At 40.3% G+C, this 15,134-nt stretch overlaps 1 protein-coding gene across 4 annotated transcripts; it reads left to right on the plus strand.

Moving 5' to 3' along the window:
• The first annotated feature begins 5,096 nt into the window (after positions 1–5,096).
• LOC133841729 (vesicular glutamate transporter 1) lies at positions 5,097–15,024 on the plus strand. Of its 4 annotated transcripts, XM_062274428.1 has the most exons (9): positions 5,097–5,173; positions 5,987–6,262; positions 6,911–7,401; positions 11,320–11,644; positions 12,224–12,460; positions 12,734–13,384; positions 13,451–13,636; positions 13,697–13,912; positions 13,976–15,024. In XM_062274428.1, exons 3-9 carry the CDS (start codon positions 7,352–7,354, stop codon positions 14,231–14,233), a joined length of 1,923 nt encoding a protein of 640 aa, XP_062130412.1. In that variant the 5' UTR covers positions 5,097–5,173; positions 5,987–6,262; positions 6,911–7,351; the 3' UTR covers positions 14,234–15,024. The 4 variants fall into 4 exon arrangements, with proteins under 4 accessions (XP_062130412.1, XP_062130430.1, XP_062130405.1 ...); XM_062274421.1 differs by lacking the exon at positions 5,097–5,173 and having other exon boundaries at positions 5,653–6,262; XM_062274446.1 differs by lacking the exons at positions 5,097–5,173; positions 12,224–12,460 and having other exon boundaries at positions 5,652–6,262.
• Positions 15,025–15,134: the final 110 nt, after the last annotated feature.

Below are 15,134 nucleotides of genomic sequence, written 5' to 3' on the forward strand. Positions count from 1 at the left end.
GGAAAAGTGCAGAGTCATCCTCTTACTCATGTAATATTTTGCACTATCGTAGGGTTATCCCCCCACCACCCTCCCTCCATCATCATGCATATTTGGTTGAAGGCGTCGAGTTCACAAAAACAACTACAACAATCTGAACGAGATCCCTTGTAAAATTCCACTTGGAGCAACTGAAGTACCAGGCGAACATAATTGAGTAGCAAGCTGATTAATCTAGATGTGCAACCAAATATGCTTTCTTTCGATTGGCCAATTACTCATCGGTATGCTCATTTATGTGGATCCTAAGAGCGGAAACATGAGAGATTGCTGTGATCCTCTCAGAGCGGGAGCACTTTGTGGAATTGACTTACTGTGTTAGTGTTTGCTGCTGATTTATATTCGCCAAACAACAACTATAAAAACTGGAGCAACTGAAATACCAGGCGAACATAATAGAATAGTAAGTGGATTGATCTGGATTTTCAATTTAATATGCCTTGCCATTGGTCAGTTTCTCAGGAGTTTGAGAGCTTGAATTTGATCCTCTCTGAGCGGGAGCACGTGGTGCTTTTCACTTTCTATATTATTGCTTGCTACTGATTTATGTTCGCCTGGTATCTTACACGATAATTTAAAACTTTCCAACGTTCATGACGAGTTCGAGTCCCAAACAACAACTAACTAACTATAAAAAAAAGTTTATTCGAGATTCCTTGAAAAATACCATTTGGAGGAACTGAAATACCAGGCGAACAAAGTGGAGTAATAAGTGGATTGATCTGAAATGCATTCAAATACACCTTGCTGTCATTGGTCAGTTTTTTAGGTAGTGTACTATTCTATATGGAGCCTAGGAGCAGGAGTCTGAGAGCTTGCATTTGATTCTCTCTGAGCGGGAGCTCGTGGTGCTTTATTATTGCTTGCTGCTGATTTATGTTCGCCTGTTATTTTCCATGATGATCTAGAACTTTTCGGCGAATGAATGAGTTGTGGTAGTTATACACACACGTAATAAAACAATACGAATTACAGCTTAGCGTCCGATTTATTCTGCTGCTCGATCAAGACTGACTGTATAGCTTAATTATGTATAACATAGAAATGTGAAATGAGAGAAAAGATAAAGAGAGCCAATATCGAGAGAGAGTTCGGATAGCCGAGAGAGCGTCACGTTAATATATATGTGCGTGTAGGCACACGTCCTACTACAACTCGGCCATCCTGCGAACTAGATCTCCTGATCTTGACTTTACAAAGAATAATTATTTTTAGTCTTATGTCTATATAAATATAAATAAATCTTATTTGCTACATTTACTACTATTTTGTACAGTAAAACATTTTTATACATTTTTACTTATTATTTAATTCTTGCCTGATTAAATCATTGAAAAGTTTCTTCCATGTAAACATGGAAGTAGAAGCTGAGTTTACTAATTTGATAAATCTTTGTTGTTCTTAATTATTTTCATCTAATAATTCCATAAAAGTTTTTTTTTTTCATTTAATCTATCGCCCTTAATAAATTGATCCTCTAATAGTTGTGATTTAGCATAACAATCTCGTAACAGTTGTGGTTTAGCATAAATATTTCCTAACAGTTTGTTTTCATTATTCGTTCTGTTATCGTTAACAGTCTGTGCTCCTAACAGATGTTGCCTAATAATCTATGTTCCTAACAGTTGTTGCCTAACAGTTGATGTCCCTAACAGTTGTTGCCCAACAATCTGTGTTCCTAACAGTTGTTGCCTAATAATCTATGTTCCTAACAGTTGTGGCATCACTTGTCGTTGTTCTCCGCCGTCATCTTAGTACCCTCTATCGCATCGTATTTCGGAAGACATATGTGTGCAAAAGCTTGTAGCATCTGCTCTGGATCTCCAAATCTCTGAATGCGCGCCTGGTTGCGTAAGTTCAGCTCCGGTATACCTTCGATAATGTGTTCCAAAAGCTCATCGTTGTCCAGTGTAATGGATTGTGATAAGGCGATCTTCTCCTCGAAGTACATTGCAAAACGCTCATTTTGTTGCCACTTTCGTTGCTCAAACTTTCGTCGTAGTTCTGTCTTCGAAGCTACAGTGCCGAATGTTATTATCAGTTGATCACAAAGCTTGTGAAAAGGTTCACGCAAGCGAGTTGAATTTGCATGAAGCCAGTGCTGAGCGTTTCCTTTTAACTTCACGGCCAATAACATCCGAAGCGACTCTTCGTCAAGTTTACACATATCTGCAACGCTTTTGAGTTGGTTTACCCAAATACGTGCACAATATTTTCCGTCGAACTCCAGCGTAGCTTCCTTTGCGAGTGCGAGCGAGACCGCTGATCCACATTTTACTTTCTTTAGTTCATTCTTTTCTTCTACAGTACTGTCCGTTACATTTCCAGTGCTGCCCATAACTTGACATAGAGAACTACTGATGTTGTTGTTGTTGTTGTCGTTGCTGCCGCCCAAATTTGCGACTTCTGACGCCGCACTTTGTGCAGCTGTGCACAAATCGAGTAAGTGTGTGGCGCCGTTGTTGTTTGTGTCGATCCCGTTGCTGTCGTTGTTGTTGTTGTTGTCGCCCAAATTCGCGACTTCTGGCGCCGAACGCTGTGCAGCTGCGCGCAAAAACTGTGTGGCGCCGTTGTTGTTGTTGTCTATTTCTGTTGTAGACATCTGATGTGCAGCTGCGTTGTTCTGAGAATTTCGCAATTCCTCTTTGACTAAACGTAATTCTTCTTGCAGCTTTTGAATAGTGTTTAGCAAATCCTGGCGAATACTCTCTCCTAGGTCAGAATTTTCGGGAACATTTTGAGTCTGATCATGACGCTCGATGTTGTTGGGCAATTCGTTTTCTTGGCCAGACAAAATATTGGCCAAATTTAATAAATCGTTGCTTCCTGATGGTACTTCTTCAAACATCTCTGGTGAAACATCGAGCAATCGTTTTATTAATTCTGCCTTGTTGCCCGTCGTGGGCAAACATAGCGCTGTTAGCCACTTCTTTAATTGTGTCGTAGTGTATTTCTCAAATGTAGACGTGTTCATTTTTTTTTTTATCCGATCCCACTTCTGAATTTGTGGTAGTTATACACACACGTAATAAAACAATACGAATTACAGCTTAGCGTCCGATTTATTCTGCTGCTCGATCAAGACTGACTGTATAGCTTAATTATGTATAACATAGAAATGTGAAATGAGAGAAAAGATAAAGAGAGCCAATATCGAGAGAGAGTTCGGATAGCCGAGAGAGCGTCACGTTAATATATATGTGCGTGTAGGCACACGTCCTACTACAGAGTTGAAGTCCAAACAACAATAAACTATAATAACAATCTCGACGAGATTCCTTGCAAAAGAACTTTTTGAGCAGAAATACCAGGAGAACAAAATAGAGTAGCAAGTGGATTAATCTAGAAATGCAGCCAAAAATGCTTTGTTTCGATTGGTCAGTTTTTGATACGGTTTGCTATAGTATGCGAATCTTTTGAGCGGGAGCATGAAAGTTAACTGTGATCTTCTCAAAGAGAGAGCACTTTGTACAGTTAATTTTCGGTATTATTGAATTTTATTGCTGCTAGCTGCACTTTTCTGTTCGCCTGGTATTTGCTGAGATGACTAGATGACTTAAGACTTTTTCAGTTGTCATGCGAAGCAGCTAAAGCAACAGGTGAACATAATAAAAAAGGCAGATGAATCTGATCTAGAGACGCTGCAAGTCTTCAAGTTACTTTCCGTCTAGCTGCTGATTTCTGTTGGTCTAGTATTTTATTATCAAATCGACAAATTGTAGCAATCAGCTCGTTTCGGCTTGAAGAGCCCAAAATAAAAATAAGCAACAACTTTTTATTTCAGAAGCATTTTTTTGAACATGTTGCTTACGTTAATTTATGTTTTAATTCGATTATTTATTAATAAATATTTAACCTAATTGGTTATTGTGATATTGCGAACTAAATGACACACTTCTTTTGATTTTATTTTGTATTGTTTATAGAACATATGTGTATATATTCTTAAATCGCTATACAAATGTCCACGATCAGTCAATATTTATTTTAAAATTAAACGTTAACTAATTTAATTCGAAAACTAATTTAAATCTTTTTCCCGTTCTGCTGTCCTTAGAATTAAACAAAATTGGCTTGATAAAAAATAATTTAATAAATAAATTTAATTTGATAAATTTCATCCATTCACAAAGGCAAAATAAAATTTATTTCAGCAAATTTAATTTAATTCGATTTCTTCATTTAGCGGTTTGACGAGTTATTTTCGTTTGTCAAATGTCTGGCAATTAATTAAACGGAAGTTGGACTCAAGATGAAATTGTGTGCAGCGTAAATCTCACGCTCAAAGCAAATATTTCAAATACTTGATGGAGGAGCGAAGTCTTTGTGATTTAAACTAAAACTGGACATTCCATTCGACTGGGCAATCAATAAGAATGATTTCTAGCCAATGGACAATGTATTGTGCATCATAAATCGTAGCAGCTAAGCGGTCTTCCCCCACAACGCGACAAAGATAGGAAAGCGATTGAAAGCAAACAAAGTAAATATTCAAAATGGCCGACACTCGCGTTATATACAAACGGATACAGAGACTAAGAGAGGGAGAGAGAGTATGAGAGAAATATAATGTTCGGGAATGGGTTCATAATAATCAAGGAATGCCATATAGAAATGGTTACTCCTGGCGCGAAGCGAAACAGTGGAGCATGTCCTGGCAACATGTTAATAGCATTTCATGCACAACTGAGATTTCGCATTGTTGGCATGCCATTCCCATAGCGCCGCGCCACTTGCCCGACCTGCTCTATGTACCTCCCGAGTCGCTGCTGATTGGTGCAGCCTGCTGGCCAGGTGGTTAACCCCCACTCCTGGCTGCCCCCACACAGCTTGTTACAGTTGCCGAAAACAACCCTCGACCTGGCATGTTATAGAAATTCCTGCACAGCGCTCAAGGCTCAAGGCTGAGCGTGCGCAGAACACTTGCTCAAGCTTTTCACCACACTCGCGCCATCTCTTGCGGCAGTGTATGTGCGAGAGCGAGACGGTGCTATTGATTATGTTACCAGAGCATAATCTGGACCAGGGCATCCACTGGCTGGCTGACAGACAAGAAGGGCACATGCTGCTGGCGTTAGTTTCACTTCGTGCGTTGTCCTGCTGAGGCCAAGCAAGCGCCGCAGCGTTAGTGCCAGTGAGTGTGCCCAGCGACAGTATCTAAAATCTATATCCACACACGCATATATATCTGTGTGTGTGTGTATATATACTGTATAATTATTGTTTAAAAAATACTACTAAAATCGAAGTTGTGCTTGTGCAATCGACAAAAATCTAGAAAGAAATAAATCACTTTTAATTTTCATTAATTCAAAAAATTCGCTGCAAAATCTTGTGGCCCACACACATGTTCGCCTTCCAGTTCCAGTAGTCGAAAATTTCCAGTGTATATACCACGCAATACACCCGCATACCTCTCTCACTCCCTCTCCCACGCCCGCCCCCACCTCTTATATAAACAGCATTTACTTTCCAGCTCAGATTGCGACATGCGACTGAGATAGCTGCTTATGTACTATACTTGCCCCTCCAACAGTGGCAACTGTCGCATTCTGGCAGCGTCACCTGGTTACGGCCATTGTGCGATCCTCGCGAGGTCTACGTTCATGCAACGCCCGACCTGACTGCCACACAGTCTTCAGACAGAGTTGAACGCGGATCATCATCATCGTCGTCGTCGTTTCGTGGTCGTCGTCGCCGTTGAGGATTGCCGCCGGGGTCCTCACTCAACTCTGTCTGAATGTTGTCGTCTCGGCTCCACCTTGAGCATAAACCTTTTAGTTTTCAATTAGTTTAGTAATTCAATTTACCAACATTTATTCTTTTGGACGGGGCGTGTGTTGCTTAGAAAATATGAGCTAGTTTGTCGACATCGATTGCATAACCTTCAAATCTGTGTGTAATCCGATGGAATTACTTATTCATCTCTCTATCGTCATTTTCGCAGCTTAAAGTGTAATGTGTCAAGCGATTTAAGCTACGTCTATATATCTACAATCTGTGTACCTTATTTGTGATATCATAACCCCAAAAAACCATAAAATAACAAAAATAAAAAAGAAACATATAATATATAAATAATAATTTAAAGTATTATAAATTTTGTTGTATAAATAATCATTTAAACCAATAAATATAATACGTTAACTGGTTTGGGATTACGTTGAGCGATTACATAACTGAGAACAGCGCCAAAATGGATTACGCAATACTTGCGAACAATGTAAGTGAACGCAGGCCGAACAAAGGAAGGTCAAATGACAGCCGATTTTATTTTACGTGTACACATATTGAATTATAAATGTAAATTTCATGGAAAATTTGTATAACATGTTAAGAAAATATATTTTATTTTATTACATTTAAATGTAAGAAGTCATGTTGTAAATTTATATTAGGAATTAAAAAGAAAGAACGATTTAAGAAATGTTCACAAATTTCAATACATAATTCTATTCCATATAAATAATAACCACACCATATAAAATTATATGGTTAGTGGAACTTTTAAATTTTGTGTTGCCTCCTAAAATTATGCAACGATAATTTTTAAATAGCCTACAAATACATAAATGAATCTCTTGATCATTTAAACTTCTTCAATTTGCTTTTGAAATGAATTTACTGCCATAAAATGAAACTCCCGCACTGTCCTATTCCTAGCACTTTGTCCACCCTTGTTATGGGGGGAAATAAATTTATGAACATAAGCCGCTTAAGCAATGTGTTGGCAACGTTGCAACAACAAACCTAACAATAAATGTGGCAAATTATGAAATTTTGTTGGATTTCCTTATCGGCAGCAAAACACAACACACAGCACAAACGGCATAAAGAAAACCATTAATAATGCTGCAAATCTTTTTGGCAGGCACTGTGAGAATGCAACAAACTATGGCTACAGCAACAGCAACAGCAACAGCAACCACAGCAACAGCAACAGCAACAAAACAACAATAAATAAATAGGAAATTGTAATTTAAATGGCGAGCAACTGATAGAGCTCACCTTGCTCCTGTCTTTCCCCACTCTCTGCACTGCAAAGCGGAACGAGCCAATCAAAATTGAGTTATAAAATCTGCTGTGTGCTGCAAATTAGCCTCCTGCTGATTCGACACGCCCAAAATTCAGTGGCAGTGGCACGTTAAGCCACCGTGAAGTAGGCAACAAAATATTTATGCGCACAAGTGATAACAAGAGCAGGCAGCCACAAGAGAACAGCACAACATCATTCGCATCCACACCCAGTGAGGAGGCAGCCGGCGGCCAGTGGAGAAAGTAAAATATCTAACAGTCAACAACCAGCAGCATCATGAAGGGCTTGACGGCGTTTAAGGATAAAGCGGGCGGCGTGTTTAGCGGGTGAGTAGCAATAACATAGCCAGAACGAATCGTTTATATACGATGAAAATACACTGTGCCTCAAAGTTGAGTAAACAAATTCAAAATTAAGGGGATTCAAAACTGAGATTCATAAAAAGTTGCACAGTGCCACAAATATGGTGTGCAATATGGCGAGACTGAAATATGATTGCACTCTAAACCAAAAAATTTAATTTAACGCAACGCTGGTCAGGTGGTTGTATCCAATCTGCTACCACCACCACACAGCTTTTTGCTTTGTTGAACTTGACCATGCGAAGGGCATACTTGGCCATGGGACATGAGAGTTTAGGTGGCAGGGAACTGACAGTTTGTGGCGTCGCGAAAGTTGCGCACGTGTCGCGGCGTAACGCAGCTCGGAGCGTCGCGTCACGGTGGAAAGTTGTAAAATTATTGGCATGCTTAACAAGTCATTAAAGGCGCCACATGAAGTTCCGCCCAGTGCGTCGCGCTTTGTCAAGTCAATCTGCCAGTCAGTCAGTTAGTCAAGTAGTCAATCAGTAAGTGGATGCAGCAGTTATAGCATGCCGAGACGTCCAGTATGCTCACCGATGGCTCAGGAATTCCATACACGTTGACAGCCAGAGCAACAAGCAGCTTCAAGAGCAGCACGTGCTTAAACGGAAGCTAGCTGACAGGCAACATACGAGGCAGCTCGTGTGGCAAGCACATCACAATAAAGGCATAAGCATATTGAATGGATATCCGTGTGTGAGTAAATTCCTGGAATGCAATTTTATGGTCACGCCAGGATGATAATTCACAATTCAATAGAAATGGCCCAACTGATTTTTAGAAGACCTTGATAGCGTAATTTAGAAATGAGAATAGTAGGTTAGACTTAAATGACCTCTTAAATAATACAGCCAAAAAGTATACAACAACCTTTTGCATTTCTCTTATCAAGATCGCTTAAGCGACATCTATGGGTCAAGGTACAAAATAAATTCCAACATTTTCGTCTTTACTCTAAAGATTTTTGATTATTTCGATCTTTCATTTAGACTTATTAGACTATCAGTTTGCATTCGTTATTTCGATCGCGACATGAAAAGTTGTGCGCGAATTATCTATAAAAAATATATATACAAAAATGGGAGACACTAATAAAAATACGATGTAAATATATTTTTTTATTAATACTACTTGTTGAAAGTGAAACGTTTGTGAATCGTTTAAGTTTCTTTACAAAATTATTACATAAAAAAAAATCCGCAAGTTTAATTGCCAGACTAAATAATTTTTATGGAACAACAACAATAATTTATTTGGCATTTTCGTCTTATACTATTTTGTATATGCTCGCAAATAGGAACAGTTTCATACAAATATAAAGCGCCGGCTATAATATATGTTTTGTTTAATTTTTTATATTTCAAATGTGATTTCACTTTTTTTCTTAGAGTAAAATAATTAATAAGTTTAACCCTTACCTACAAACGAAGTGAACGCGATTAATGACACAAATATATAATATATACAAAGTACTTTGTGAAAGAACTGATAAGACACGAGATAGTTGGAATAAGTATTGTTAATTGATTGTCAAAAGCTCAGTCATATGCATATAACATACTTTATACTTATACTTTTATGATTTATAAATTATTTGAATATGATCTTAAAGCGTAATTCTCAAATGTATATAGATATTCAAATATTTCTGCTATATCTTATTATTTATTTTGTATTTAACGGAATTCTTTAACAAATCGATAGCAAGTGGTAATAGTTAGGTCATTCTCTCTACTCTCAAAGCTTGTGTGTCAAGTGCGAGTATGTGAATGAATTTCTGGTATGCAATTTTATGAGCACGAACGAATGAATTGGAAATGGAACAACAGATTTCTCAAGGTCCTTGAGGGGGCGCAAATTAGAAATTGGAACAATAGGTGAGCGTGGCTGTCATTGAGCTTCGTTTTCATTAAGGAATGTTTAGACGAGTGTTGCATACCAACGTGAAGGCGTGAAGATGAAGATGAAGAAATTGAAAAGGCTGCACGCAAATGAAATTGATTTTTACGAGCTATCTGTGGTTGCCAGGATACCACACAACCGAACTCCATTCATTCTCTCAGCCATCCGCTATAGATCTGTAGTTGAAGTCGAGTTGCTTTGCTCAAGTGGCACTCGAAACGCGCGTCGCGATGAAATTGAATTGCGAGCAACTTGAGGGGCAAGCCAAGAGAAAAGAAGAAGAGAGCCTGCCCCACGCACTTTCTCGCTTTCTTTGTTGCTGTTGCTGTTGGTGAAAATGAAATTAGAATTGTCAGCGCTGAGTTAAGTGAAGACGCTGTTCGTGTCGCTGACAAGCCGCCAAGTCAAACATTTGCTCCATTTAAATCTAAATGCTCGACTAATGGGTGTGCCATTGTGGCCAAGTTAAAGTCAAGCAACCTTCAACTTGCCATCTCTTTAGCCTCCTTCCCTCATTCTTTCGCTTGGCAGTCTCAAAACTGCGGCGCCAGTTCGCCATAATCTATGTGGCGCCTCGAAGTCTGCAAAATTTTTACTGACAATCAAATGCGCCAAACAAGTGGCTAAAAAAAACTTCTGGCAACGCATCGAAAGCTAAAATACTACACCATACGTCAGCCGAATTGGCAATACTCTGGCTTTTATGTTAGTAACTCAGAGAAACTGTCAAATAACGAAAGTGTATTTGATTTAGGTAACAAATATACTTTTATTTATAGAAATAATAATAAATATAATTTTATAATATTGTTCATTTGTTCAAAAAGCGAAAATACATTTTAGTAGCGTCAAAAGAAATATTTGAAATGATTATTTATCTCGATACCAAATGAGCCTCCGCTTCCGGAAGTGTAGAGTATCGAACTACAATCTCTGTATCTGCAAAGTATCATAAATATATAAGAAATATGTTATAATAATTGTAGTTACAATGGATGTGAATAATTTTGCTTGGCTTTCCATTTCAATGGTTTTGCCAAAATTTGCCACAAAATACACAAACTCATTGGAAACGAAAAAAGGAAAGAATTGAGTATAAATAGCGCATAAAATTGGCGTCAGACATGCCGGCATTAAAGTCGGTCAAGGCAGAGAAAAAGAAAGCAAGGAAGCAAGAAAGACGTAAGGCGACTTTGAGGAAGCTGCGTGACCAGACGAGGGTAGCTTTGCCGGCAGACATTTGAGTTATGTGACAGTCGGCGACGGCAAAGATGTTAGCGATGCGGATGAAGCTGGAGTCGGAGTTGGAAAGACAAGCTATAGGATCTACTGTAGTGGCTTGTTTGACTGGTTGGTGGCTGCTTATTAGTTTGTATTGCATACTTTAAGAGTTTTGGGGGAGTCGATTGTCTGGATATTTATGAGGAAAAATGCCAAAGAGCTGGAGAAAGTTATTCTCTCTCTGATGGGGGGTTATCAATGCTGATGTGTCACTTAACCAGGGTTAATGCTGTGGTGTGTGTGTGTGTGTGTGTGTATTTGTTCTCCTTTTCCTTCTCGTCTTACGCTGTCATCAATCAGACTTTGACAAGTGCTTTGACTGTGGTATTTAAACGCTGACTTTAAACCACAATCAGTTTAATAAATGAAGAAATCAAATTGATGCCCGTTACCTGCCCGTCATTGACTTTAAATGTCCCCTGAGTTTGCTATCAGCACTTAATAAAATTGAATTCAATTTCAATTTCTCTCTGTCTCTGTTTCTTTGTGACATTTTGCCACCCCAAGGCGGCATCCGCAAAATGCCTTTGGGAAAACAACGTGCACAACAAGACAGAATTTGGGGGAGAATTTGTTGCTCTTAACAAGCTGAAAATATTTGTGTATTCACGCCCCCCGAATACCATTGCTGCTCACCTGTTGCTGACCAACCAACTAATTGGCATGAGTTATGCGTCTTCACTTTGTCTTGCTTTGCAGCCTGAAGCCAAATATGGAAAAGTTTGAGATCTCCCAGGGCTACCATGGCGGTCACGGTGGCTACGAGGAAATGGAGGGCGGCGAACGCGAGGGACGAGGCCCCGGCGGCGGACATGCCTATGACGACGATGGACCCGAGTCGCCCGCCTCCTTCGAGGAGATCGAAAGGCCGCCGTTACGCAAGATCGACAAGTACTGCAAGGCCGAGTGTCCTTGCATGCCAGCCCGATACACCATCGCCACAATGGCCTGTGTGGGATTCATGATTGCCTTCGGCATGCGCTGCAATATGTCGGCAGCGAAGCTCAAAGGCGAGCACAATGGGGTGAGTAAGCGACAGAATGTCTACTCCTTGAATATACTTTCATATCTCACTGAAGCGACACTCTAACGCATATAGAGTAGCACATGTCAAAGAGATTTGATCTGTTTGAGAACTTTCTAGTACTCAAATATACATAATTCTGATCTCAACAGTCTCAAATTTGAAACTTGAAGTCACAGATAAATGGCGTCTAACCTTAATATCCTTGTTTCTCATCCCATTTAAGGCCATTAGCGAGATATTTATTCCTTTTTTTACTATGTACTTTACTTTTCACGCTGACAAGTTCGTTTAATTTGCCTCATTTGATAGCAGCTGTTGTCAATTAGAGTACACATGTTCATATCACTCAAAAGTCACACACAATGCCACGCCCATAATCATACACACACGCCCAGCCATGTGCACACTCTCTAACATACTCTCACACACATTCGCAAACATTCGCATACATTGAAAGTACCACAGAAAATTTTATCCGCTCGTTAATAAAGCCTCGCGGCAGTTTTTAATGATGTCGACTCTTGCTTTTCCGCCTCCCCTTTTTCGACTCTTTCCCCCTCTGCTGCACTTGCACAGACTGTCTTTATGAACTGGACGGTGGCGGTGGAGAGCCATGTGGACTCCTCGTTCTTTTGGGGCTATCTGATTACGCAAATACCCGGCGGTTTTATTGCATCCAAATTTCCAGCGAACAAAATCTTTGGCCTGTCGATTGTCAGCTCTGCATCGCTGCATCTGATTGTGCCCTTTGCCATGACATTGATGCACGGCCATGTGGTGATTTGTGTGCGCGTGCTGCAAGGACTCTTTGAGGTATGTAAGACACAAGCAAATCATATCGAATTCGATTTCAGATCAAAGCCAAGGATTACACATGCTTTCAAAGAGAGAAAAAAGAGTGGGGGAAAAAAAAAGACTGTTAGTCTCTCTCCCTTTCTGGGGGTGAAAGGATTTCGCTTTATGAAAATGAAATGAAAACATGTCCTAAGCCAGCACAAATAAATAACAAAAGCATTTATTTTAATGCGATTTCTTTGTGTGCTATCTTTTTGGCAATCTTTCTGAGCCATCTTTACATCTTCATAGGGCGTCACATATCCGGCCTGCCACGGCATCTGGCGCTTCTGGGCGCCGCCCATGGAACGCTCCCGTCTCGCCACCTTGGCCTTCTCGGGCTCGTATGCTGGCGTGGTTGTTGGACTGCCGCTCTCTGGGCTGCTCGCTGATGCCGTCGGCTATCAGGCACCGTTTTATGCATATGGCTGCTTCGGCATCATTTGGTATTTGTTCTGGATCTGGTTGTGTTTCGAGAATCCACGCAAGCATCCCGCCATCAGCATACCCGAGCTGAAGTACATTGAGAAATCGCTTGGCGAATCAGCGCATCCCACAATGCCATCGATTAAGACGACACCGTGGCGTCAGATGCTGCGTTCCATGCCCGTTTATGCCATTATTGTGGCCAACTTTTGTCGCTCCTGGAACTTTTATTTGCTCGTCCTGTTCCAGTCGTCGTTCCTCAAGCACAAGTTCGGCTTTAAAGTGGAGGAAGCGGGCTTTGTGGGTTCGCTGCCTCACTTGATCATGACTACGATTGTGCCCTTTGGCGGCATGCTGGCGGATCATCTGCGCAAGAATGGCATTCTATCCACGACCAATGTGCGCAAACTGTTCAACTGCGGCGGCTTTGGCATGGAGGGACTCTTCTTTCTGTTCGTCGCACATTCCTCAACGGCGGTGAGTTCAAACTCTGGATTAAACATTTAGAAAACACTTCATCGTGTTTGCTTTATTCCCTGACAGACAGGTGCCATGTTTGCACTGACTTGTGGCGTCGCTTTCAGTGGCTTTGCCATCTCGGGCTACAATGTGAATCACTTGGACATTGCGCCACGCTATGCCAGTATACTGATGGGTCTCTCCAATGGCATTGGCACACTGGCCGGCATCATAGTGCCCTACGCACTGGACGGTCTTATTCAGAGAAATGTAAGCTAAGCTTGTGAAACATATTTCAGTTTCTATTTGCTTAAAGCCACCTTCTTTTAGCCCACTGGCTGCTGGACCACTGTCTTCACCTTGGCCGCGTGTGTGCATCTGGTTGGCTGCAGTTTTTATGGCATTTTTGCATCGGGCGAACTGCAGCCGTGGGCTGAGCCACCGGCAGAGGAGCAGCAGGTGTGGGCACCTCCGATGGGCGCCATTACCAACGATGATCCCAGCCAGGCGGGCATGATGGGACAGTACATGAAGGAAACGACATTCGTAAGTCACACATCTATCATTATTCCATTAGCCATGATGCTTATCTAGTCGCCACTTTGGCAGGGCGCACCCGAGTACACTGAGCAGAGCCAAATGCAGCAATCGAATATGAATGCCATTAGCTATGGCGCCACCGGACACGTGGCCAACAATCCATTTGCCATGGCGGCAACGGCGCCAACCGCGATGGAGATGCCACCGTCAGCACAATACGGCGATGCCGGCAGCGGCTATGACTACACGCAATCACAGGGACAACAACAGCCAGCCACGAATATGTATCCTAATATACCCACTAACGACTATCAACAGCAGCAGTAAATGGCTAATCAGAATGTTAAACTAGCTTTTAGTTGTAGTCGAAAACTCGTTTGCCGTTTGCGTTTGCGTTTCTCGTTTATTGTTTGTTCCCGCTGAGTTGGCGTTGAATTGGATTACATATAAGCTAAAGCACATATATCGAATATATATATATGATAGTTGTATTAACTGATTGACCATTAACTGTTCAGCGATAACGAATTTCTATACAACAACACGACAGACGACACTAACACAATGAAACTATGTACCTAACAGAGCAACTAATACATACACACACAACTAACACACACGGACACTTGGCGCAGCACAGAAATAAAACTATAGCATACTTTTAAGCGCCGCTTCAGCGAACTTCTATTTACAAGCTCCAACTGCAAAGCACTCACACATACTCTCACAAATACAGATGACAAGTTGATACTTAGGAATATTTGAAAGGAAACATTTGTGTATATCATTAAGACATAATCCAGGCACGCCGCACGTCTCAAACCGTTACGAATATTATTACAAATAATAATAAATCAAATTCTATATATATTACAATAACTATTATTATTATTATTATGATTATTATAGCAAAAGATAAATGAAATTGTTGTTAACTTTGCCAGTTGCACATAAACTGCAAGTTTTATTACCGTTGATGATATTCTACTGTATATGAAAAGAAAACACTTGGCTCTAAATGTCATTCGTGTCTAAGTGGATAAATCAATTTTAATCAAAACTACACTAAAAAATTAAAAAAAAACACACATTACTATAATAAGCAATTGTTGATGTTCGGCACGAATGATAAACATTAAAATTCCATTTAAACGATATATAAAATATATTTAAATTTACTTATAGGTGTACTTACTAATCAGATATACATAATATATAAACTACAATT

This window comes from Drosophila sulfurigaster, chromosome 2L (genome assembly GCF_023558435.1).
Source record: "Drosophila sulfurigaster albostrigata strain 15112-1811.04 chromosome 2L, ASM2355843v2, whole genome shotgun sequence".
NCBI classification, from domain to species: domain Eukaryota; kingdom Metazoa; phylum Arthropoda; class Insecta; order Diptera; family Drosophilidae; genus Drosophila; species Drosophila sulfurigaster.